This window comes from Rhea pennata, chromosome 1 (assembly GCF_028389875.1).
Source record: "Rhea pennata isolate bPtePen1 chromosome 1, bPtePen1.pri, whole genome shotgun sequence".
In the NCBI taxonomy this organism is placed as follows: Eukaryota; Metazoa; Chordata; class Aves; order Rheiformes; family Rheidae; genus Rhea; species Rhea pennata.
This window is the reverse complement of record NC_084663.1, coordinates 186,041,315-186,067,918: the sequence shown is the minus strand read 5'-3', so window position 1 is coordinate 186,067,918 and position 26,604 is coordinate 186,041,315. Positions and strand designations below refer to the sequence as shown.

General features: G+C 35.8%; 1 protein-coding gene across 3 annotated transcripts in view; it reads right to left on the bottom strand.

Annotated features, from left to right (window-relative positions):
• RB1 (RB transcriptional corepressor 1) overlaps positions 1-26,604 on the bottom strand; it is a 113,606-nt gene that overhangs the window by 75,665 nt on the left and 11,337 nt on the right. For all 3 annotated transcript variants that reach the window (XM_062567003.1, XM_062567004.1, XM_062567005.1), the window contains 14 exons: positions 25,375-25,509; positions 23,342-23,380; positions 22,626-22,693; positions 20,866-20,976; positions 18,546-18,688; positions 17,793-17,870; positions 15,127-15,236; positions 14,056-14,133; positions 10,071-10,158; positions 9,325-9,441; positions 8,579-8,635; positions 8,458-8,489; positions 8,301-8,377; positions 7,886-8,088 (listed from right to left, as the gene is read on the bottom strand). In XM_062567003.1, the coding sequence (XP_062422987.1) occupies positions 7,886-8,088; positions 8,301-8,377; positions 8,458-8,489; positions 8,579-8,635; positions 9,325-9,441; positions 10,071-10,158; positions 14,056-14,133; positions 15,127-15,236; positions 17,793-17,870; positions 18,546-18,688; positions 20,866-20,976; positions 22,626-22,693; positions 23,342-23,380; positions 25,375-25,509 (1,336 nt within the window). The remainder of the gene's footprint in view (positions 1-7,885; positions 8,089-8,300; positions 8,378-8,457; positions 8,490-8,578; positions 8,636-9,324; positions 9,442-10,070; positions 10,159-14,055; positions 14,134-15,126; positions 15,237-17,792; positions 17,871-18,545; positions 18,689-20,865; positions 20,977-22,625; positions 22,694-23,341; positions 23,381-25,374; positions 25,510-26,604) is intronic.

Genomic DNA, 26,604 nt, shown 5'->3' with positions numbered 1-26,604 from the left:
TACAGTTACGACAACTGGAAGCGATGAGCTCATTCTTAATCTTGCCCCCCAAAAAGTACAGGCAGCAAAAGCAGTGTGATTCTTTAGCACTATCATGCTATGCAGCAGTGATGGCAGTGACCTCTTTTTAATCACACACACTTCTGGAACACACTCACAACATAAGCAGAAATATATTTAGTATGTACAGACAGAAAACCTCAAATGAACTCTCAGTTCCTTTTGTAAGGTTCAAAGCTGCACCACTCCTAATGTAACTTTACAAAAAAGGCGCATGGCAAGCATGTGGAATGGCATAATTTGGTGAGACTGAGCACGCTATATTTTTCCCTCATAAGACAAGCCCTAGAAAATTCTAAATTGCAAGTCACAGCCCACAGCAACCTACACACCAAGATAGAATATTTTGTGCTGAAACTCCAAAAGAACAACCACAAAAGATTGATGATGGCTGCAGGAACAACCTGCTGCCTGCAATTCTTGAGGTACCCATCTTTACACCAGTGAAATTCTGCAGGTATTTCATATTCTGCTAGTGAGCATGCTCAGAAATGCTGTCATTCTGGATAAGTCAAACATTCCTTTGTGCCTATGGCTGTCCCCGATACACAAATTATGTAAGGTCTTTGAAAAGTAAAATTTATGAAGGCATGAAAAGAGCATGTTTGGCATAAACTAGTTTCGCCTGAGCGAAACGAGCTGGAAACATGTATGATTCATGGAGCTCAAACGAGAGACAGGAGGAGAAGACTTGACTCCTTTGCCAGCGCCTAAGTTGCTCTCGTGGTAGATCCCGTGATTCCCTCTGTAGCCCTTACCAGAACAAGCCATGGCCTATCCTAAGGCCTTGTGGGGCAAGGCACAGCTTGCACTGCACAGCTAAACTTTCTCCATCTCTAGTCCACACCAGGAATTGAAAACAGTCCCTGATCTGCATTACATCCCAAGTCCCGCCTAGGTGTTATCTGCAAGAGCGCTGGCCAAGGCCAAAACATGCCAGGAAACCCATTACCAATGAAATGCCCCAGATGACGGTGGGACAGTACTCAAGCCTGAACCACAGTCCCTTTTATGCTGTCAGTACAGATGTAGTCCCAAACTCCAGTCCTTGCTGCCTGACCCTTCCTCAACAGCCTGTCAGCAAGGTTTTAAGATCAGTCTTCCACCACAACAGTAAGCAATTTCTCCAGTAACCCTACTGTGAAAGTATTGTTAATATGACCATCACTTCTCCTTCAAGCTTTAGAAGCAAGGACTTAGATGTCCAAGTCAAAGAGAGGGCTAAAACTGCATGCAAATACCTACCTCCAGAAGAGGTACAGGACTTCAGACATATACCTAATAGAAAATGCTAGACAGAAGGATATGTACCACAAGACAACATACTAACTTCCACTTCACTTAATCATGGCTTAATTCATCCATCCAAGGAGCACAGCAACCTGATTTGGAATTGTACATGGCACCCATGGAAACAGGCACTGGAAACTTAAATGCAGTAAACTGCACAACAGTCAAGTCCTTTTCTGGATCTGAGCATATGCTGACATAGTTACAGTTTGCAGTCAAAAATCAGAAGGCTGTATAGTTAAGCTTGTACTATGCCAAATACTAATGCATACTTCACTCTACTCCTTACACTTTACCCTGATCTGGATTTACCTGACACATTTTCACAATGTTAAACGTGCCTCTTCAGTATTTTTGTCCTTACTACATGATTAAGTAGGTCTGCTGTCATTCCAGCTCAGTGAGTTTGTCATACTAATGCAATAAAATACATTCTTGGGGAATACATTATTCTCTTTAGGAAGGTATTTCCACCACAATGAGCTACCTAATTAAAAACCAACAAGTCTTTGGCGTGGGACGAGGCAGCCAAGTACAAACATAAACTAACTCAGCTGACAAACATTTATGGCAAACATTCAGTTATATTAATCAATGATACACTATACAAAGTAGCACGGTAGCTTTCATTACAAGTAATTAACTGACAATAAAACCACAGAGAGCAAGAAGGAGGCGATATAGGAGATGCCTTACAGAGCACAGTTTAGACATTTAGATATTTGAAGTTACACATCAGAATAAAAGGTTTACAGAGCCTGAGGACAGAGCAAACTAAAATTGCCTACTTCTGATTGTATTTTATCCACTAAGAGAAATAATCTTGAACAGACATCTTCACCCCGAAACAATAATTAAAATTCTAGGTCACAATACACCTCAAAACTGATGTTCTTCCTTAAAAAATAAAAATACCAGTTAGGGTAGCAAACGTTGAGAGCAACTTCGGATCATCATTATATTTTTTTCTCTCTCACACACACACACCCCAAAAAACTCAAAGCTGTCTGACCAAAATCAGCCCACTGCACAGGGATGTAGATAGCACACTTCCCCGCTACCTTCTGGGCTGTGGTGGGGGATATAAAAGCAATACAGCTGCCTCCAATTCCTGCTAACAGCAAAAGCAATCAGGTACCTTTCAGAGCTGCAGTCCCACAGGGAGTATCTTTGGATACCTTGTGTTCATGCAGATGCACTGAAGGGTAACAGCAGAACCACTTGCCACCTCTAGAGCTGGCCAGTAAGGTGCGGACACGCTTCTTTCTAGCTTGCCTTACTGGGCTAGAATGAATTACCATGTCTTTTGATAAGGCCGCAGCTGGTCTGCGGCTCCAGCCCAGAAGAACTAGACCCTTTCACTACCCTGTTTCGGGCAGCTGAAGCTTAAAGGAACAGAAATGCTTTGCGCATCTCGCCTCTGGCTCACCAAAGTCTGCCTTACAGAAACAGTGTTTTGTAGTGCGACCCAAACTATTTTAAATATGCCAAATATGACTTGAACCACATATACACTCCATACCCAACACTTACTATACACGTGACAAGCCGTTCACAAGAACTCTGCTCCCTAAGCAGCAGCATGAACAGTTTGAAAGAATTTTAGTAACTTGGCTGTTCCTCCCTGTTAGCTTACGAACAAAGTGCAAATTGAGAGGCAGGGAAGTACAGCTGTATTGGACTGTATATAGCTATGGAGAATCTTATCTTTGGCTTTGTTTTGTTGTGTTTGTTGAGTCATTCAAGAAAGTAAACAGGTAATAGTCTAACAGATAAATTTACGTCATGCTATTTCCTGAAAGCAAATGTATTTCAAATATTAAAAGTTATATAGACGTTCCACGCAAGGTAAATCTTGAAAATTAATAGACTTGGTGTTTGATTTACTTGCACTGAAAATCTGTTCTTTCAAACACACTGCAGCAAGCAGCAACATTTGAATGAGCTGTGTGACACAGCAGCTGAGAGGGCTTTCTCTAAGGGAAGTTCAAAGATTCTAGAATTTGTTCGTACAACCTTCATTTCAGATATTCAAAACAGTTATTTTCTTGGCTGGCTGCAAAAGAGATCAATTGAACAGTTCTGGAAAAGGCTGAGTATGAACTCTCAGGTTGCAAATAACAGGCTATATCCATTTCATGGAAAAAGGATTTTAATTATGCCAGAGTTTAAATCATACTTATATGATTATAAATACAATTTAAAATTATATGATCATAAATACAAATTAAAAAAAAAAAAAACACACTGTACGGTATACTTGTGTTTTACCGATAGAAGTTTTGCAGCATTAGTAACAGATTCTAAACTCAAGTCTACGTGACTGTATTTGATGTATCAACTCATTTATAGATAATTTTTAGAGTGGGTAAAAGGTGTTCCTCCCCTTGGGGTCTGATAAAGATTGAAAAGAAGACTTTTCCAAACGAATTAGTCAGCACGGAGGCTCATTTCTTAAAACTAAGATATATTGAGAACAAATTCCAAATCTTTCCACCCTTTATTTTGCCTGGGTATGTTTTTTTTGTTAAAAGAAAGGATGACCTAGAAAAGTCTCATCTACTTCCTGAAGTACAAATGACTAAATCAGCTAGCTATGCAAAAGCAATAAACATATTCACAATGACTAGCAAAGGAGTAATATATTATCTTGAAATAGCACTAAAACCCAGAATCCTTCACATTCATTCTATATAGCTTCCAAAGTCAGCTAAAGGTCAGATACACTCCTAAGATTTTTCTTCAGAGAAGTCAGGCAAGGCATTTTTCCTCATGAAAGCTCCGTGACAAGCAAATCTACAATAAATTTAACCAGGCAAGGCATTTTTCCTCATGAAAGCACAGTGACAAGCAAATCTACAATAAATTTAACTATTCTGTATTTTAATTTCAAATTAAAATTTCTCAATCCATTTAAAAATCTCACGCTGTAGTCCTATTTCCAAAAGCAGTTGGTAGAACAAGAAAAGATTGGATACATAGAGCCAATACACCTGACATCCCAAATAGCGGGACAACCTTGCAATGAATTGTTTTGCCAGTCAAGGAAGGTAAGAACTAAACAAAACCACATGGTGCATTATGGAGTATCAGGATTAGATTACGCATTTTTTTTTATAAATAACTAAATATTTTTCAATTAGTGCTATTCTTACTTACCAAGCTGAGTTTTTTAAAAAAAAAAAAAAAAAAAAAAAAAAAAAAAAAAAAACCAACCCAAGCCCTTCATTCCATACTTTTCTTCAGAGTATAAATTCTCCTGCCTCCCCCCCCACACACTCCCCCCAAAAAACCCCATGTATTCTCTAGGGATATAAGAAAAACTTTAGCCTTCCTGAGATTCCACTGTTTTCTGGATTATTAGGTAATTTGTTTAAAATTAAGCCTAAGCAATTGCTTTAGATATTAGTTGTATTTTTGCAGAAATCTTCTTGCTTTTCTCTGCTCCTTTACAGTGCTTGGTGGTAAGACGCATCTACCAGCATGAACTACGTTTTTCAAATTACCTATTCCCTTGACAGAACTACTAATTAAGGACACACCTTTTAAATCTTGTGCACCATTACATGGAGACAACATGCAGGTAATGAACTGCAGAGCAATACAGTAAATCACCCCTTCTTTCACTAGCTAAAACCTTTTAGGGCAATTGAGCAACATTTAACAGACTTAAGTCTGCAACAGAAGTATATTTTTCTTTTGCTAAAGTTGTGCTTTTTCTATCTAAAGAGTCAATATACAGATGCAAGGCAACAACAGATGTGCTATGCTAAAAATATCATGACTTCAATTTTTTTTGTTTTTTTTAATAAATGTGTAGCCTTACAATGTATGGGCCCCAGAGCCTGTGCTTCCATAACCCAGAGGTGCAGCAAACCATTCTGGCACTGCTGACATTTGAGTGCTTCCAGTCTCCTGAGCCACCATGATATTGTCTGCTGGTTAAAACTTGCAGCCTTTACCTTCTGCGCAGCTGTAGCATCTAACAGAAATCAGATGCATTTCCTTTCTTTCCTCCCCACCCAACTTTTCTTAGCATTATCAGGTGCTTACAGAACTCTCTAAAATATACTGACAACTTCAGATCACTTAAAGCTACCTGATACCTACAAGAATTAAGATGTTTATTCAGACATTTTATAATGGTTGAGGAACAAGAAATGACAGGGATGAATATCTGGCAGAACTTCTAATACCAGCTGCTACTTCTCACTTGATTTCCTGATCTAATAGGCATGAGTCAGGATGCTTCCTGACTATGTCCTGTTCTGAAGGTGACATTTCTATTAGGGAATTAAGACTTCTGTTCCCAATTTCATATTCATCACCACAACAAATGGGATGAACACTGGGCGAAAGGTAAGTAACTGCAGTAGTCCCATCAGAAGGCAAAGGATGCTGATGTAGAACCCCGGGGTACCTACATGCTTTCTATAACTACTTGTAGTTGGTTGCAAGCACAAGCTTCCCTCAACATTTGAGGGGATGCAACGTGTCTTCTAGCAATGAGCTTCCCAGCAACGAGGAGTAGAAGCATGAGAAAACTGCAGACATTCTCAGCTCTTAGAGATCCACGAGTCAAGACACCGAGGCCCATGAAGCAGAGGGGAACTGGATATGTGTACTGCACGTTTCTTCTTTTTACTCCCTCCTCTACTCCACTACCCAAAACTCTTTTTCATCTCTGCTTTTAAGTGACAGTCAAGCACATAGTGGGAAAGGAACAAAGGAACTGCTTTGTGAAATACTGGCTATTTTACAAATGCATCCTGGCAGCCACTCAAATAAGTTACAAAAAGCCACTCCAAAATACTACCAAATGCATACTTCTGGCAAGGCAAGATGGTAATTTTAGTGCATTAAAAAAAAAAAAAAACACCACTACTATTATTCAAATAGAGAACTCAGAAAACTTAAAACAATCCTGTGCTGGGTATAAAGTCATAATTTGTTTCACAAAAGCCTGCAACTATCCCCATAATTAATGAAAAACAGCACTTCAGGTATTCTAGTCTGAAAGCCCAAATCCGAATCAAATTATCTGCCTGCTGTGCTTGAATTACTGAGTAGAAATAGGTAGAAGTGGCTTGTTGCTGACCTCTTGTCACTGACTTCAGATTGGCTTGCAGAAGGAAACAGGAGCTACTACTTGCTGGTGGAGGGCGAAACCTGGATATCTGTACTTCTGCCTTTGTCCTCTGACTCGTAACACTGGCAAAAAAGCATTCTTTAAATGTTGCCTGCATGCTTCTTGAAGTACTGCCTTATTTTCCCTGTTACAGTAAACTCTGATAAAAGAAGGCTACTAGCCTCAAGCACCTTCAAGTGGTTTTATTCAAAAAAGGCAAAATCATGAAGAAATTCATACAGCAATAGAGAGAGGCCATGTGCATTTCCTAAGATACCAAAACAAATATGCAGAAGCATTGCAAAGGGGAAAAAAAATGACACCCTGGCACAGCAGCTGTAGCACCGTATCAAAAGTTCTGGGGCACATACACATCATGGTGATGAACATATAGTTGGAAACACAAGTCTCAACTCCCAAACAGAAATGTCACCTTTGGAACAGGGCATATTCAGGAAGCAGCCTGACTCCTGCCTGTTGAATCAGGAAATCAATGAGAGCTGGCATTAGAAGTTCTGCCACATACTGCTTGAAGCATAATAATTGCTTCCATACAAACCTGAGGCCAGTAAGTTTCACTTGGTTTAGAAATTTGAATGTATATGCAGATACTGCTGCTCAGACACTGACACTGTCTTTTCCCAGAATATGGGAATACAACCGCAAAAAGCTGATAAAGTACCACCATTACTCAAAAAATAAAGCTTGCCAACAACCATGGCATATTGTGCTCTTTACACTTCCCAGAACTACATCATGTGCTGGGTTCTTAAACAGTCCTTTTAAATCTCTTGTCAAAATTAGCAGTCTTTATTTTCTCTTACTTCATGGCATTAATAGCATATCTTTGGTTCATAAGTAACACACAACACAGAGAAACAATGTTCAATTTACTGAGATCCAGCCTAAAAAATGACTCAACCTCTCAGCATTCATCTATGTTAATAGCATCCAAAAATACCAAATTAACTGAAGTACAAAGGATAATGCATCTTTTAATCAACATTTTAAGTACCCTTAACAATCATACCAGATGCAGAACTACAGCCCTAGTGCCAAGTAAGGATAGATAACAATTAACTTAAAAATAAAAGCATAGAATTTATTTCCTTTTTTATTGGCACAAAATATCGTTTAAGGGTAATACCTTTAAAAAGGTTCGTGCAAGAATTGTAAAGACATACTGGTTTACAAGAATGTAAATCAGCAGCTATGCTGATTTCTCTGATATAGTTTTTTTTTTTTTAATCTGAAGGCATGCCAAATCTAATCTCATCTTGCTCTTGTTATTTTACTAGAAATAAACATTAGTAAGACTGCAATTTGTTTTACAGAGTTGGGTGTAATTCTCTTTTTCTAGGCATACATATTATACAAGGACAAATATTATTTTGAATCGCTACTTACCGATTGCCAAGCAAGAGATTCCATAATTCGATGTTCACAGCGTTCTAGATGCTTTATCATGTCCCTTGTTAAGCTTGGTTCTGCTTTAATAAAGCTTTCAATCACCTTGTAGAAGTCAAAAGCTTTTAAATCAAATACATTGAGAATCCATGGAAAAGATAAGTCCGTTTCAGCAGTGGTACCATCATTTTGGGAAGCATTCCCTGGAGAAAAGACAGACTAAAATTATCAAAGTACTATGCTCCTCCAATTGAATCATTTTTTTCCTTTTGTATTTACTGAATCAATGCTACAAATTCTAGAGAGCTCTTTTTTCTTATGAGTGACTATATTACATATATTAGAATAAATAAAAGTAATTATCAATAAACAACGTTGTTGTTCAGCACTTAACCACTTTTTAGATTCAACTTACTGCCATATGTAGCCATGACAACCTCAACAGCACATGCCAGAAGAGATGTGTGGAAGATGTTATCATTCAGAAGTTTGCTAAGGGGAAAAAGATAAATTATTAATACTTGTCCTAGCACTAAAATAACAGTCTTTGATGATGAGTTAGGAGCACATACCTAAAATTGTGAACTGAGAGGCGTTCTTCTTCCTGAAATATATAGACCAAATCAAAATTGTGAATGTTTTTAGTATTCAAAAATGCAATACCAGTACTAATCTACTAGTACCAAAACTTACCGACTTTAGCATGGACTCCATTACTCTGTAATATAGTCGTACTCCAAGCTTGTATCTCTGTTGAAAGAAAAGAAATCCAAGAATATTGCTGCAACAGGCAGATTCTCACAGCTTAATGATTTAGCACATCTCTTTTCTTTGTAAGAGCCACTGCAAAGGAGTCTTTGGCCCCAGTCGCGTTAGCTGGTAGTACTGGAGAAGCCTCAGAGGCTACTACGCTCTGTGACAACTGCAGCCATGAGAAGATTGATTAATGAACATAGCAAACAGGATAAAAAGAATAGAGTTGACAGAGATAGGACACTAAAGTACAAATTTGCCTAGGTTTATTTTGCAAAACCCTTGTAGGAAACACAGATAGCCTACCAATTTTATAAGGAAGTGAGTCATCTTTTAGTGTAGTTTTAGGTCAAGTTATCTCAATGAATAGGATAGATAATACACTGTCAGTTCTAAGTATGTATCTTACTAATGGTATTTTACCCAGCAATTTTCCTATTCTTCATTAAAATATTTCCAGCATATACCTTTTCCTCACCACTTCCTATTGCTCCACATATATTAAGAATCATCTGTTAAATATTGTCTTCAGAGAATACTAAAAAAGACATGTCTAGTTCCTCGAGTTGTAAAGAAGAGTTACTTTTTACCATTATTAATCTTCATTGAAGGAGAGCACTCAAGTCTCGCATTAACTAGTACCAATCAAGTTCAAATGAATACTACTGAACCAAAATGCTAGTTACCTGTGAGCCAATTTCAGCACATCCCTGTCCAACTGCTTCAGCAAATTTCTTTTTGAAGACATGGCCAAGATTTTCCACTCTTTTCAGGATGCTTTCTTTAGGGTTCACTGTGCAGTTCTATTACAGAACAGTAAAAGAAGGTAGGGAATGGAATGGCAAGGAAAAGATATTTTACTTCAAAAAACATTTTTAAATTATTTAATCAAATCGGACCTGCTTCACTTGGTAACATTTCTTTTTATCAGCTCATTAGCATAAATAAGCAAAGAATTTAAGAGAGACAGAATTATTGTTCTCATTCAACAATTTTCAGCAACTAAAACCTGATTTCCAACATGCAATTTAGCTGGAACTAACCAAAGATGTGAGGTGCACCAACTACATTAATGAGAACTGTGTCTTTCAAGTTAGGAAGGTGTTTAAACTGCTAAATCTGAACATGTGAGATCCTTTGAGTACATTCCCCTCCTCTTCCTACCTCTCCTTTATCCAGCCAACAAATATATAAACAAACCTTAATATTCAATGCAGGAATAAAGTGTTTATATGCTTCCAGTACATATCAGTTAGATAGAAGTGGTTTATAACGTAAGAGTGATTACATTTAACCTGTCCTAACTAAAATGAACTTTAAAAATGATGGTTAATAAAGGAGTTCCCAAAATACATGTCAGGTCTACATGTACATGTCTCACTTGAGTGATAATTCCAAGAGTCTTTCATAAATGTTTCTTCTAGTCACTTACATTAAAGTATGAGATGAGAGTATCTGATGGCTTATCAGTTGCTGAGTTTAAAATCACCATTAATTGCTGAATAGTATTCATTGCAGCTCTGGAAAAATACAATAAAGATGTTTATTAAACATTCAAGTTGACCTGACATTTCCAGAAACTAAAGAGAATTTCAACAAACAAATGTTATGATTTAATTCTTAATTCAGGTATCAAACATCCTGCCGGAAATATCTGTTGCACTGTGTTAGCCATTATAAATTCTAAATATCTAACTGTTGCATTGACTATTACACGATTAGAATTCGTAAGTAAAGAACCAAAAGAACACAGATTAAATAATAAACATTAGCTAACAAGTACTTTTAAAGGCAATAAAATGACAGAATATCTGAAATCCTTACATATGAAAATGTTACTTTAAAGGCAGCAACTCTCTAACAGAAGTTTCTTTTTGTACGAAAATAATACAGAATACTGGTGAATGAAGGTGGATTTTGCATCTCAATCACCTGCTCACAAGTCTAATTAGCATGTATTTAAATACAGTGCTCTTCTGAATAAGTAGTCACAAGAAAGTAGTCTTTTGCATAGATCTTTTGAAAAAAGATATTTTTCAGAAGTGCAGTTGTCAGCATTTCCATTGGCCAATGGCATGAGAATGGTCTTTCTATCACCTCCTTGACAGGAATCAAAAAGTCACTTTAAAGCTTAACACCTTACTTTAGCTCCAGTCTTTCATTTCCACTGGGAAAGCTTTTTTTACTCTAAATCCTAATTCTCCCTTTTGTGTCTGTAGCTGGATTAGAAGTATCCATCTTAAATAAACAGCTTCTTAATTCTTGAAGTATTATGCAGGGGAAAAAGGATATGGAAATTAAAGAAATTTTTCAATATTACTGAGAAACATAACTAATATTATTCTTAAAAAGTAGAACAAAAATTGTCTTGATTAAAAGTAAAAGATCAAAATTACAAACTATTTTTTAATCAAGTTCAGTATATTGTAATATTGAAGTAAGTCTCTATGTAAGATCTTATTAGAACTGTTTTTACAGGTGCATAGAAGGAAAAAACAACAGTGGTGTCAAGATTATTTGTGTTTCCACATTATGCCTAGAACTTTCCTTGCTAAAAAAATGGATCTAAATCAACAAATTACATCCACTAATTCATATCCAATGTCTCAACTTAGAAAACAACTCTACTAAAGCCAACTAACACAAGAGTAAGAACTTCAGAAAAGCTGTAATAATTTAAATAATTAAGGATATTCTTAAGACAAAGGCATAAGAACCTGTTGTTTATTCTACAGGTGAAAAATTAAATATCTTGTTAGATCAATGTTTGTCTGTGTCTCTGTAGCATTTCTCTGTCTTTCTCCTAGGACTGAAATGTCAATGACAAATATTTGTCACAAATCTATCAGACTGGTCATTAGTTTAAGATAGAGTATGACTTCTTCTCAAACAGCATAAATTATCCAGAAGGTGACTGAACTATCCATTAGTAGGAAAAATAAGAACAATAAAGATCTTGTCATACAGGAGAAGACAACAACTGCATGAGCCATACAACCCATATTTCCAGCTTTTGAGACTATTATGTATCATTCTGCCTTTATTATGTGACAAATTAGTCACATATCCATTAAGTCCAGGAATACTAAAGTGGTCTCGTTTCTTATTTTTTAACATATTTCAAGTTAAGCGTTAGCAAGAATATTAAATTCCTGTTCTTTTTAGGTAAGACAAGACATTAGTTAAATTTTCTCTTAGTATCTAAGAAACAATTTGATTCTTCCAGTGGTATTGCCACTTCCTGAATTTGTCATTATGTACTTCAGAAATTAAAAACCAATCTCTTAAATCTACTGAAGCATACAATAGTAAAATTACAGCCTTTATTAATTACCACTAAGATAGATGTTTATTAACAAGGGGGAAACACTGCAGCACAAAGTAATAGCAGCTTGAGAAGATCAGTGAGCTATAGTAGTTTAGAAATGCAGTCCTTGATTCACAACATTTTGGAGAAGTCAAACTACGATTCAAGGGTTTGTTGCTAATCTGTACAGATGCCACAAAAAATACTTAAATGTTAGCAAGTAAAATTGAAACTTATGCTTTGCTTACAAACTAAAACATTCTAGCAATAAGATAGCTTTTCATATAGTTTAACCCTGGGCAAAACAATTTCTCTTATTTGCAAAAGCTTTTCAGCAGTTTTTTTAAAGCTCTGCACTTCATTGGTACTTGTACGTAGAAATGAAAGAACGAACAATAAATTGGGTTTGATGAGTTAGTGCATTTACATCAGTATTACAACTGTAGAAGAGTTAAACCAGGAGACTCTAAACTGAATTTCTATCTCTGCCATGGCTTCATCATTTTGGAGTGAAAAAAGCTAAATGTTATAAGTAATTTTGTTTGCAAATCATTTTAGCCAACTGAAAATAGCTCAGAGGGACTAGATTAGATCACTTGCATGAAATGATAGCAAGTGAACTGACTCCAAAAATATCAAGGCTGAAACTTAACCATCTAAACAATCTTAAGCATCATTCTTAAGCATCCCTTCTCCCCTTACCAGCCACATAAAAACACTGCAGTTACAAGAAAAAGGAGGGTACATCTCTTGCTAGAGATGTAGAGTAGCATGTCCCCTTCCTATATTATTCAAACACCATAAGCCCAAAGTCTGAACTACTTTGCCTGTCCAGAAAGATGCTTTCTTTGGATGGCTTTTTCTGCACTCGCGCTGCCCTCTGAGATTCTTCCAGAGAACTAGAATAATCTATGTATTTGTTTCCTTACAGTTCCAGTTTTCAAAAACACACTTTGGGGGCTTACAACATGCAACAAAATTGCCAACTTCAAGCAGTTATTCTTCCTGAGAAATGCCACTTAACCTCAATTTGACTCATACCACTCAGAAAATAGAGACAGAAGAAAAAAAAAAACATGCTCAGTCAGTAGGGGTATACCACAGTTTAAAGAAACTAACTTCTTTAATCTACTTTCTGGAAGGTTTACTAAAAAGTACTTCCATTGAATCTTTACTAGTAATACAGAAAGCATAAGGACAGTGGAAAAACAATAATGAAAACGCACAATCCATTCTCATTATGCTCTGAACTAGTACTTACATCCACTTTATCTACCAATTGTTACATAAAGAACCAGATAAAAAAGTCTGCTGATGTCAATGATCAGACTCCCATCGATTCAGGGCGTTTTAACGTAGGTCCTAAATGGACCTAGGTCCAGAAAGGAAACACTGTAAGATGACTAAAAGCAGTAAGCATGGTGCTTTCAACATAACCAATAAGGGGCTCTACTTAAGAGAGTTAATCCTACACTTTCCACTCAAAGCTGGTGATCAAAGGTTTACTGCCATCTAGTGATAGCTCTATGCTTTAAGAAAAATAGTTGCTAAGGCCAAAAAAAAAAAAAATCACTGCTAGCAAATAAGCCTTCACTTAGACTGTTTTAAATGGTATTGCTTCTGCAAAGCTCAAAGGGCCCAAATACAGATAGAATATAAATCTCTCTCTAGATCTCTAGAGCAGGTCTCAAGATGACAGGTATCAGCACATTTTAAATTTTTAACCATGGGGAAGCACGCTGCTCTTAAGTCTTTTCTAATAAAGACTTAAGTATCAAGAATTTTAATCAAGTGCCTTTCACAGTGTTATTGAGGGTTCTTTTAAACACCATTAAAGCCCCAAATGTGATACACAAGCTATAAATTTGTGAAAAATGGGATTTCTTTGTCAATAATATTTGTTTTAGATGTTTCATGTTAGACGGTCTAGCCCCTGGGATAACACATAAGGTCTGAGAATTGACAGTCAAGCTGTTGTCTTTATGGCTGAAGAGAATCCCTGCGAAGTAAAGATAAGAAGCTGAAAATTCAAAACAGCTACTTTCAAGACAAACATTTCTAACTAGGATACTGAGAAAAAATGACAGTTAAAAAAAAAATCCACACATACCGAACAGGAGTTTGTGGAAGCATAATATTAAGTTCCTCCTCTGGACTGTTTTTTCGTGGTGTTCTCTCCAACTGTGAGCTACAAAAATGGAAAACAAACTTATGAAGTACTGAAGTAATTAAAAAAAAAGTTTTCTATAAAGACTTGTTAAAATGCAGAAGAATCTATAGGAAGGGTTGTTACAAAATCTAAGTGTTCAACCATTCCATTGTTAGAACGATATAATTTAAATTGCCAAGTAGATCTGCTCTGAGCAGGGGGTTGGACTAGATGACCTCTGAAGGTGCCTTCCAACTTACTTACTTCTAAAAAACACTATGCATATAGCTGTAATAGCCCCATTTTAACCCAATTTTAAAAGAATACAAATTTCTAGCACAGATAAAGCCATATATTCATACTGTGAACTTGCATCAAGTTATGGAAATGTTGAACCATCACTAAACACTGAAATTTTGCAGTATGACTAAAAAAAATTCAAAGACATCTGTGTTATTGAACAGTACCAGGAAATGTGCCTGGGCATTGGTACTCAAGTGCTTATACTGTTACACTGCCCACAGTACATTTCTGTCTCATGCAGACTACCAACCCCCGAACGTCTGGGTACAGTTCAAGAGTCAGAACAGTCTCGAGACTCCTCCCAGCAGGTACCTCACATATATGACCACATTGTTTTAGGAAGAAGCAGTAGCTTAACTGTAAGGACATAGGTTATTTAACACCAGCTGGCCCCAGAGCCAGAACAGAGTTAGCCTATCTGGTTTACTAACATGATGTAACCTCCTTTTCCTCGTGATTCCTCAGCTTCCTTTGAGCTATAGAGGCTTGCATAGAGTAAGAACTAGAGTAGAATTTACATATCATGTTAACTACAGAAGCTTTAACATATTCTTTAATTATTTAAGCTGCAATGTAGAACAATGCTGGTTAGGCCAAAAGCATCTTAGTTGATCTACAAACTTAAGAGATCAACAGGATACAGAAATTTCCATTTAGAACAGTGGAAAAAAAATGAGCACATTTTCACATTTTCTATCATAAGAAGAAATCAACAAGTGGAAATACTACCATGCTATGAGATCAGGCTGTAAAGTTGCATCACGATCCAGAAATAATCTTGCATCTATATCTTTGCTTTTAAGATAGAGTTCTTCATACTGCCTTGAGAGGACCTCAACCTCAAACAAAAACAAAAATATGCTTTATAGCAGTAAGTTTGACAATTTACTGAATAATATAATCCAGTCCGATCTCACGAATACAATACTGAAACTCTTAAGAGAATGACCTTGCAGCTTACAGTCATTTCTTAAACAAATAACACCAACCTACACAGAGGAAGAATTATTGTTCCCACGTGCAAACAGAAGATAGCCTTTTATAAGAGAAAACAATCAGACATCACAAGACATTTCTGAATAAATGTAGGCTCTGATACTGTAGAAGAGCTAAAAATAGCTGGAGCACAAGTCAGACTTGCGAATCAAACTAATGCTTCCAGGCTTTTTAAATACATGCCTCCAGAATAGAAAGGCGCCTCTAAGAGCAGGAAATTTTAAATGAGTGTCTTTAGAACAGCTACTTGACAGTCTGCTAAGTCCTTTTCTCTGCTGCTCTTTGGAGATGAAGGACAAAATCTGAATTCCAACCTTGTTTTTCTGAGTATGGGTAGAATTTTCCTGTTCCATGTAAATATTTGTATTTGTGTAGTTTTTAAAAAATTTCTATAAAAACCCTGACATTAACTCACACCACAGTACCGTTCCTTAAATTACTTTTAAAAAAAAATTTTAGTCGATTAGATCCCATGTTGACATAACTTCATTTTGAATGGAAAAGTATTTTTCTTTGACTGACTAACCTAGACTGGAAGTCTGGTATTTTTAATCAGGAGCAGATACTAGCATTCACTTTAGTTCTGTTGCCGTGCTCTTACAGAAACAGATGGTCATCTGACAACTACCTATTCCTTGAGGCCCTAAACATACTCGGTGTGCTCTAGCAAATTCCAGCTATACAAATAGGCAACACTGCATATGAAAACAGACTAGTATCTAAACACTCCCAGGAAAAAAGAAGTTGCAAATACCTCAGAGATTTGCTCCTCTTCATCTCCTTTTAGCTTTGAGAAACAAATCTGCATCAAACTCACCTCTTGGTTAAAACTCCGAGATAAGACTATTAAATCAAAGATGATGTTTAGAATCCTACTATTTTATTTTTTTTCATTAAAATTCTAGTGTGCTTTTTGTCTGAAATATTTCCACGTTATGTAAGCTTCTATAAATCTAAGATTCTCTCACTGGAAAAGCAGCAGATCTTAGACCAAATGGCTGCACTGAGTTCACTAGGACGAAACCTTCAGCCAAAAATAAGAGTTCTGAATCAATCTGTTCCTTAGTTCATTCCTCAACGTTCTTCATCAAACCTACACCGAAGATAGATGCAATACCAACACAAAGACCCAGAAACTTCCCACGTTTTGCAAACAATATTAAGTTATTCAAAACTTAATGCTTTTTATGAAGATGAAAGTCAATTTAAATGTCTTATATTATTATCTATTCTATTGATGATCTCAACTATGGCTTACGGTTGGTTTACATATACAAACTGACTACCTACATACACCTACAATGTTCTACTGTTTTAGAACATACCTTAAGACACTAATATTTCAGGAACAAGAATCCTGTGACAGGATTCTTCTTCAAAAGTTTAATTTTATCAAATTTTTATCAGCAGAATCCTGAACTTGTAACTTCAATACTTTGCTTAGTAAATTGTGCAGCCTCAGTTCAAAACCTTCACTGCTATGGCAATTAAGTATTATAATGACCTTTGCCTGAAAGTTCAAACAGGACTTCCAAACAAGACAGCCAGAAATGTGGTTATGTTACACTTTTGTACATATAATCTACACTTTAAGATACAAAACTTCAATGTCACTGTGATCCCAAAATTCCTATCAGAAAAGATAAACATCTCTAGCGGGTCTTTGTGTTTTGCCCCCATACTCTCCCAACATATTAATAAACTAAGCAGAACATACTTGACCTAATCCTGCAGACTTTCAGTCTGATAAGCTTCAGCAGTTACATACTTTCAGGTTGCCATCTCTAATGCTAACAGTCAGGTAAACCTAATGCTTTAAGAATGGTTAAGTGTAGTACTTTGCAGTAAGTTACCTGTAAAGGCTTACTTTGGTATATGATTGCATAGACTGCTGCATCCAAGCTACAACTCAGTAGGATAAAAGCAGTTCTACAAGGACATGGCAGTACAAACTCTGCCAGTTGCAAAACTGAGTCTAATCCTGTAAATACATTTCCTACATGACCAAAGTAATATGACTCAATTACATTTAAATTAAGATTGTATGCATTTATAGATTGACTTGATACTGTAATAGCTATAATCTAGAGTAATGCCCTCCTCAAGATCACGGGTATGCAAAACTATTTAATGCTGAATTGAGAGGGCAGGGAGGCCACTGGTTCAACCTCAGGAAATTAATTTCTTAGATACAAATGTAAAAATTGCATACCACTTTTCAAAAAATATACTCCATCACAAATCCTGGAATCCCTGTTAAGTCACATTCCTGAAAAAAATGTAGGTTTTTATATGATTTTAGAAGAGCCTACTAGAACTTTATCAATATATAAAGGAAACCTTAAGTAACTTGGCATGAAGTAAAGCATTGCTGAACTATGTTAAACTACTCTAATTACCTCTGGTAGTCCATTTGAAGCTACAACACCAATAGAATTCAAGAAGGGAATAAAGCTTGTGAAATACACATTCTTGACCTAAAAAAATAAATAAATACCATCAGCAATACAAAGGCATCCACACATACACTGCTCGTACATATTTAAGGCAAAGAACTATAAAAAACAGTGTCTTGTTATGCACCGTATTTTTGTTTTGATAAGGGAAAAATGAAATTGCCTACATATCTAGTAGTTACTTGTAAGCATGCAAATATAATTCATTGCTAGAATATTAATATTACTACATTGGGAAAGCTATGAGAGTCTTCCAAGCCCTCTTACATTTCTAATTTCATCATATGTTCAGATACTTAAAAAACACTCCACACAAGAATGGATTTATCAGCAGAGCAGAAAGAGAATGGAACCTTTAACATCCCACCCATAAGTAATGCCTTAGCTGTGTACATTTTCACATCGTGGGATGCAGCTGCGAAACCTCATCTGAGCAGGGCTACATCCACACACTACATGCTCTGATCAGCATACAGCTTTCTACTGTATTCTTCACAGTGCATTCTCCCTGGTAAAGTCATTACCCATATTAAGTGCCTTTTTCTTTCTCTGTATTAGAGAAAGACCTTCACTACTGAACCAAAGGGAATAATTAAGCATAAGCAGAGAAACTTAAAAGATTCTTTTTTAAAAAAACGCATATTTCAGAAGGGGGTTAGCAGCCAGATCTAACATATTTTAAACCACAGCCATTACCTCATCTAAATTACAATCATGCTCTTTACAAAGAACTTCAATAACTTTTGTATCTGTATCAATTTGCTTTGAGGTACGTGTATTCCTGTTCTGACCTCTTCTTGGAGTTCGAGTTGAACCATTAACTGCACTTACAGCAGATTCTGGAAAGACAGACAGAATCATCACAAGGTTAGTCTTCTTAAGAAAAAAAGACTTTGAATTTTAAATTCTTATAGGATTTTTCAGGTACACTTTTCTTAATTTTTTCCCTTTTCACCTAAGTAAAACCTTCATTACAGAAAAGCCATCGAAACAGAAAATTTTTAAATTCCTGCATCAGTATTTGGACATTCTGAAAAGCTATTCAGCCCTAAATTTAATAGCTCTTTTTGTGTGTAACCTTGAATAACCAACTGTTTTGCAAAGGTAGGCAAACCTTTTCACAGATGAGTTACTTTTTTCTACTTTTTTAGAAGTGTGAACCATTAGCTAAAAGTAACTTAACTCTGTTTTTGAAGGTTAATGAAGTCACACTGGAGTTAAGTACTGGTGGGAACATGGAATATGGTTTAGAGAATTCTTCCCTTCCCCAAACATTCCCCAGTCAGACAAATACTTTAAAACAACCTATCTCAAATTCACCTGGCAGAAAATATCAAAAAACTTTACTTTGGCAAGGTAAAAATGTTTTGTTAAGCTCAATGTAGATGCCTTCAGTATCTTCAGTTTGAAATATCGTAATTACACTAATAGCCGATGTTAATGTAATTAACAGTTGCTGGTTTAAAAATTATATTTTAATCATCACACTGTTCCCATCTGCAACTTCATTTGTATTTGATAACCGTTTTATAAAAAAAATGGTTCCATAAAAAAAACCTGACAAACTACACTGCTTTAGTGGCTGCATCTTAATGCTCTCAGCTGTAGTCATGTCATAAGACATGACATCATTTAGCCCAGCATGAAGCCTCTCAGTCACAAGGACTTAAAGAATATATTGTGTTGTCTGCCAGAAGAATGAAGTAGCACTAAGATTTCTTTTCTTTTCAAAGTACAACACAGAATCTAACTTTTTTAATGAGTTGCTTCATAGTTTCACTGAAAAAAAAGCATGAACACAGAATTCAAAAACAAAACAGTTTGACTCAATTCAGCTTTCCATCAAAAACAAATCTCAGCTTAAACCAGACTGATGACTTTATAAGATCTGAAATAAGCAGTAGCATGTCTGTCCTACTACAACGGGCAAAATTACACTCAAAGTAGTACTAGAGGGCAGGGATTTGTTAGTCACAGGCCCATCCTTTCTCACTCTTTTAATTTTTATTGGGAAAGGAAATAAACTTGTATATAGAAAAGCAGGTTATTTGTCCTTACCTGCAACAATCAATTATTAGTTCTGATAAATACCCTCAGAAACATGTTTTTTACAGACCATATCTTTTTTATGACATTGTGGATATTTAATCACAAACCAAAGCAGTAAAGCAAGTAGATTAGTCTATTAACTCTAGTGTCCTATCCAAATCCAGAGGAAAAACCTAATTAACATCAAAAATTGTTTTCCACATGCTGCAACTCCAAATACTTTAGTATGTATAAATTCTGCAGCTCGTGGAGGGGGAGAAAAAAATTCAACAGAAATATAATTTTGTCTTTCAAAGTTACAAGTAAATATTGGCTAATTTCCTCTATCTTCCTAGTGAGGTTTACCAGGCTTTAGCTGAATGTACAAAAATTATTACAGTTAAGATCCATTATATTTTCCACTTAAAATAAGGAAAAGACACTTGCTAGTATAAAGCAGATGTAATAAATCTACTCTTCTCCACCATCTCACTTTGAGCTACCACAGCAATTATGATTTTTTTATCCACTATATCTTTCTTTCTAAATGACTGTATAGTCCGTATCTTACACACTCAGGTTGTCATAGTGCTATAAATCAATGAAACAAAGTCATAGCACAACCTTTTCCTTTTGTAATATATAAGTAAGGCTAAATAATAGCTCTTAATCATCTTCTACTCAGAACCCTAATCTCTTTTACCAAATACAGCTATTTGAACAAGCCCCTGAACTACTTGCATGGACACAGCACATAGTTAAGGGGTGGTAGAAATAGAAACAACTGCAATATGTGAATGTGGCAGCACATTTTATATAACTGAATTCATGTTCATTATAATCTAAATTAAACTAAAATACTCCAAATTGCCTTTTAACAAGCGTAAGTAGTTTTATATTAATTGTGGATGCTGGAAAGACCCTAATTGAAATTATACTAACTTACTTTCTACTTTAACTTAGTGATTTAAAAAACTTAAATCCTTACTATATGGTTCCTTGAGCATGGCAGGAGGTGACAGTTTGATAAAATAATCCAAGACGCATAGCAACAACTGGAAAGAAATCACCAGATCATCTTCCATCTGCAACACTTTACCTGCAAATATTTAAATGGAGAAGAAAAATCTTATGAGAAGATGTCTAAACTGATTTTAAAGTCATTTTGGGAAAAAAAAAAAAGAGATTTGGAAGTTCATTTAATAAGACATCACAGTTAAAATTCAGAAAGGATCAAACAGGATGCCAATGTTATTTAAAGCCTAGCGGTTTTAAAATTCATGATTCTTCAGAGGTTTGCTGCTCTGTAAAAAGGATACATATAATTAAGTTTAGTCTGCACAGAAGTCCTACCTCTCAGTGCTCCTTCATGATTTCTTTTTCCATTTTACTACAGTGGACTAATAGTATAGATTATTTTACCTACATGCACCACTTTTGTTCAGACCTCCCTCGTCTTTTTTGTGTTCTTATTAAAACTTTGTAAAAGCTAGTAAGCATTTAGAAAACATAAATGAGTTCCTAGTGTGCAGTGAAGAAAAATTACATGGTGACTATCACATTGTATGCTCAGTCTGCCAAATTTTTATGAAGAGTTTTCTAGTCACAAAAATATTAGCTTAACATCAACTCTATTCCAGCTGTTTCCAAATTATGATTCATATTTCGAAAGAGATCCACAAGACTATTTCAAGACTGTGTGGAATACCACAAAATACTTGGTGAGCCGACACAGATTCAAAACAGTTAGGGATCACTATATTCGCTGTATTTATATAGATAGTTTTTATCTTTATTTGCTATTATAATTAGCTAGCACCACCTATGTTTTCCTGTGGCTTCAATTATTTTTTGATAGAATTTATTTTCCTTATCATTCTCAATGAAAAGGCAGGGTATAAAACTTCAGGTTTTGGTTTATGCTTATGCTAGAGAATTCTAGTTAAAAAGCTCCACTGGGATCAGATGCTCCAAGACATACTTAAATGGTAAAACACGTACGCTTTCACTGGTAACAACAGACCTAGAATCAGATACCTTCATGGTACATAATTTTGTCACTTAGCTTTAACTGAGCATCCTTTTCAAGAGAGAATGTTATTTTCACAGGAAATAATTTCAGGAACCTATTAAAAAAATTCTGCCAGTCACTTCTGCTAATTGGCCTTTTACTAAGACACTGGTAGTCAAAGCATCTCAGAATGGACTTGAATGCAAAATATCAGCCTTCAAAGTTTTGTTTTTTTTTTTTTTTTAAAAAAAAAAATATACAAAAATATGTATATTTTCTGAAAGTAGTATCAGTTAAAAAATAGTCAAATTGCACAGAAAAATATTTCTGAAGAGTTACAAAAGACATGCAATCAGAATATTTTGAACCTCAGAACAAGACACAATGGGCACAAACCGAACCACAGAAAGCTCCACCTGAATACAAGGAAGAACTTCTTTACTGTGAGAGCGACGAAGCACTGGAACAGGTTGCCCAGAGAGGTTGTGGAGTCTCCTTCTCTGGAGATCTTCAAGGCCCGCCTGGATGCAACCCTGTCTAACATGCACTAGGTGACCCTGCTGAGCGGGGAGGTTGGACTAGATGATCTCCAGAGGTCCCCTCCAACCTCAACCATTCTGTGATTCTGTGACCTGAGCTATGGATATTTGTAACAAGGATTCTTATATCAGACACAAACTCGTAAATTCGCTCCAATAATACTCATTAAAATAACTGTCCTTTAATCAAAACCTCACCTTTTGCCAGCAAAAAAGTAATCCAGTAGTTTTTTAGAACTAATACAGAATTGAGTTCAGCAGAAATCCTGTAAGGAGATACAAAATAATAAAGATTTCATATTAACAGATCTATAATAATTTAAACTATATTTGTTTGAAAAAAATATTTCAGTCTATGGAACAATTTAAGACAACAAGCACATTTTCCATATAGTTAAGGCTATAATTTCATTACAGTCTCTATATAAGTAAGACCACATATTTGAAAAAAAATCTCTACAAAACCATTCAAGAAGTGGAAAATATCTGTATCGTCCTTGGAAAAGAAAGTGAATGTGGATAATTCACTTAACTGTGATGAGCTGTTTTCTCTCTCTTGTGCCTTTGACTAATGCCCTATTCTCCAGTCACAGCATGAACTCATTCCCATTTGGGAGCTGCTAAGGCATCTTTTCATCCATTCATTTGTTGCTATGATTATGAAGCTCACTCTCCAAATGTTCGATTGCCGAGACACCCGCCATTGGGTGGTGAACCTTCGCGGAGGAAGTGATCAAATATATATCACTTCTGCAGCTTTCATCATCTGTCACTGAAATTCAAAATCCCCACTAAATCTAAATTAAACACATGACATACTATGACTTAGGTCAATATTAATGAGTTAAAAGATAAAATACTAATACATTTTAGTTCTTATCTTAACAAATACAATTTAGGAAAGGCAAACTTACTCACTACTGGGTTGCTCCACATAAATAAGACCACAAGTCCTAGAAAACAAAAATAAATTTTTAAACACTCTTCTGAAAGCAAACAGTATAGTATCTTTGACTTCAACAGTTAAAAAAAAAAAAAAAAAAAAAAGACAATTCTCAAAACATTACTCTAAGAGATTCTTGGAAAATAGGTTAGCAGACCAACTACAACCCTGCTAGAGCTGAACTAACGTAGAACTGAAGTAAATGAAGTACTTGAGTGCTTATTTCAAAGTTTGAACAGGAAAACAACTTAAACTTGATGTACATGCCACTATTATTTTCTTCCAGAAAGACAGGATTTATGCATATATTATTATTCAGTGGCTTGTAAAGCACAGCAAAATATGTGCTACAACTGCTCAGAACACTGTGCAAGAGACATTTTAAAACTTTTACTTTCTGCAATATCACTGCAAGCCTTGTGATACCTGATGTTTCTAGGTGAATATCATTTCAAGAAAGAATTCAGATTATTCGAAAACAAAAAATATTCACAATTTCAAGCCCTTCTGGGTGTAGAAACTGGTATTACAATTCAACAGTGCAGAAACAGGAAAAGGGGCATTTTTAAAAACAAAGATTTTTTAAACTAGATTCAGATTCTGAACAGCTGAAGTTGGCTGTATATTTTTAATACACCTTCAGAATTTGCCTCAATTCCTTCCCTCAGTGATACAATGAACAAAAAGAAAAAAATGAAAAAAAAAGCTAGTGAAGAAGGGCTAGCAGAGGAAAAACAATATGCATGCTTTAATATGAAATGACACTTCAATGGTCCAGAAAAGATTTGCAATGGATAACTAAGTATTTACAACTTTCATAGAAGTTTATAGATTTAAGACAACTATAAGCTTTATAAAATATTGCAATACACATTACTCAAGCTAATGGAAAATGTGACCTGACTTTGAAAAGCAAAAACAAAACTGGCATTGCTTTTGGGTCTCGAGTCTATGAGCTACCAAGGGGTGATCTGCTATCCCTTTCAAGATTCAGGGACATCTGAGAGCCCTTCTTGAGGTTAGGAAGCAAATGTTATATTGACTCAAATTCATACAGCTGAGAAATACCATAGCATTATGAAGGAGCAGTACCAAATAATGAGCATTATGGAATGATGCTCCAATGTTTAATAATGTGGAACAGTTTTCTGCAGATATGTGTTATAGAGAACTTCATAAACTGACTAAAACTGCTTCAGAGCATACTAGGTGTCACCCATGTGCATCTTATGCTAGTGTGAATCAGCATATTAAAAGATCAAATCCACATCAGTATTCAGATTCAAACACAGAAAGCTGGCAGCTTAACATGTTGGAGCAATAGCAACTCAAAAAAGCATTCATTTGAGAATTTCACGATTTAAGGGACATGTAGAAAGCTCTTAGCACTCTGCCATAAGCACAGTCAGTTTATCCCATACAAAAAGGCAGCCCCTCTGTTCTGATTGTATAATCCGCTCAAGCACTTGGGAAGGTTTGTCTTGGTTACAATTGAGAACTGCTACTAGAGCAGTCCTTAACAACACCCCTAGTGTCTGGAACATACATCCTTCAGTTCCAGGGCTGGCACAGAGGGAACTATTGTATTTGTTTGTGCTGTTCTTCCCCAAGTTTCAGTTCCTTACAAAGCAACTTTTGGATCAAATTTTTTTTTTGGTGTGTGTGGGGGGGAATGGAAAGTCTATTCAATGAAACTCTTACTTAGATAGTCAAAGAATCCCTCTTACTTCTGCAAATAGCTTAGCAAATGGACTTGACACCCTTTGTTGTGCTACTCTTAGTATTATTTGTATTGCAACAATGGGATTGTTCAACAAAGCACTAAGTCATAGAGTAGCATGTAAGATGTGTTTATTCAACACATGTAAACAGTTCCATTTAATTGATTTGTAAATATTAGTGCACAGAGTTTAAATGGCACTTCTAATATATAACTGAAAATCTAAATACATAGATGTGGACAGACAAAAAAAATCATTTCAAGATGAAAAGTATGTATACTACCTTTCAAACTTGTGATATAGTGCAAGTAATACATCATATTTCTTCTTCAGCCTTGATACAGTGCTATCAACTTTAGTGCTTACAGTATCCATGTTAACATCCACCTCTTTCAGAAACTGAAAAAATATGCATACACTGCAGAAAGAGAAAGGAAAAAACAATGAATCATCATAACTGAGAATGCCTAGTCTGCAACATTTAATAACAATGTCCAACTTGACTAGACTTCAGGATATTCTTACTAAAACTAACAATGACTGAGAATCTTGCTTTGGGAAACACCATTTTAGTCCCATTATCACCTTTACAGTTCACAGATTTAGGAATACTATTCACTAGAGGTACAGGTCTCTAGCGATACAGGTTCTACTACAGACAGAATTTTCCTGGCTAGCACAAGTGTTCAGAAATCAGAATTTGCTTACTAGACACATCTTTCTCCCTTCCTCTGCCAGTAAAGCCACAAATAACCCACACAGAACTCTTGACTCTTCTTTTCTAGCTAAAAATTCTACTTTAAAACTGTCCTCTCCACTCTAAGAGCACAAATGTTGGCTCCATTCATGCTAAAAAGGTATCTACGAATAAGGCGAGGTGAATACGTTGAATTCTACGGAATTTCAAGTCTCTTCAACAAGTACTTGGGTCAAGATCAAAGGACATCCCCCACAGCTTAGGAAATACTATTGTACAGGGGACCAAAGTTTTCCCTACTCACTTGTGTAATATTATGGTCATAAAGTATTTTGGTGTTTTTATGCATTACTAAAATGAGCATACTACTAAAAATTAAAGAGGAAGAAGCAATCAAATATACTTTGATCCTTAATCAGAATGTTATTTTGAGAGCTATGTTTGTCAGATTAAAAACAGAGCAGTCTCAAAACCACTCAGAAATTCTTTCACTATGGAATGAAAAATCCTTTCCAATTTATCAGTGTGGCTCTAGAGGACAAGGCAACCGGTAGAAATCTCTGCCAGACTGATGTAATGAAAAGCCCAGGGCTAATGATCAATGGAGCATTCCTAAAAAAATCAAAACCATCAGAAGTAATAGCTTACTCTTTGAAACCCCAAGGGAAAAGTCTCCTCCAGTTTGCAGTATTAGTTGGTCTGGCTGAGTGTTTTCTGTACTAGAATGGAACATACTGAACATCACTGCACAAGCATAATTAGATTTCATCCAAGCAGTTCCAAGTCAGACAAGTCTGAAGAGGCTAAGTCCAAATA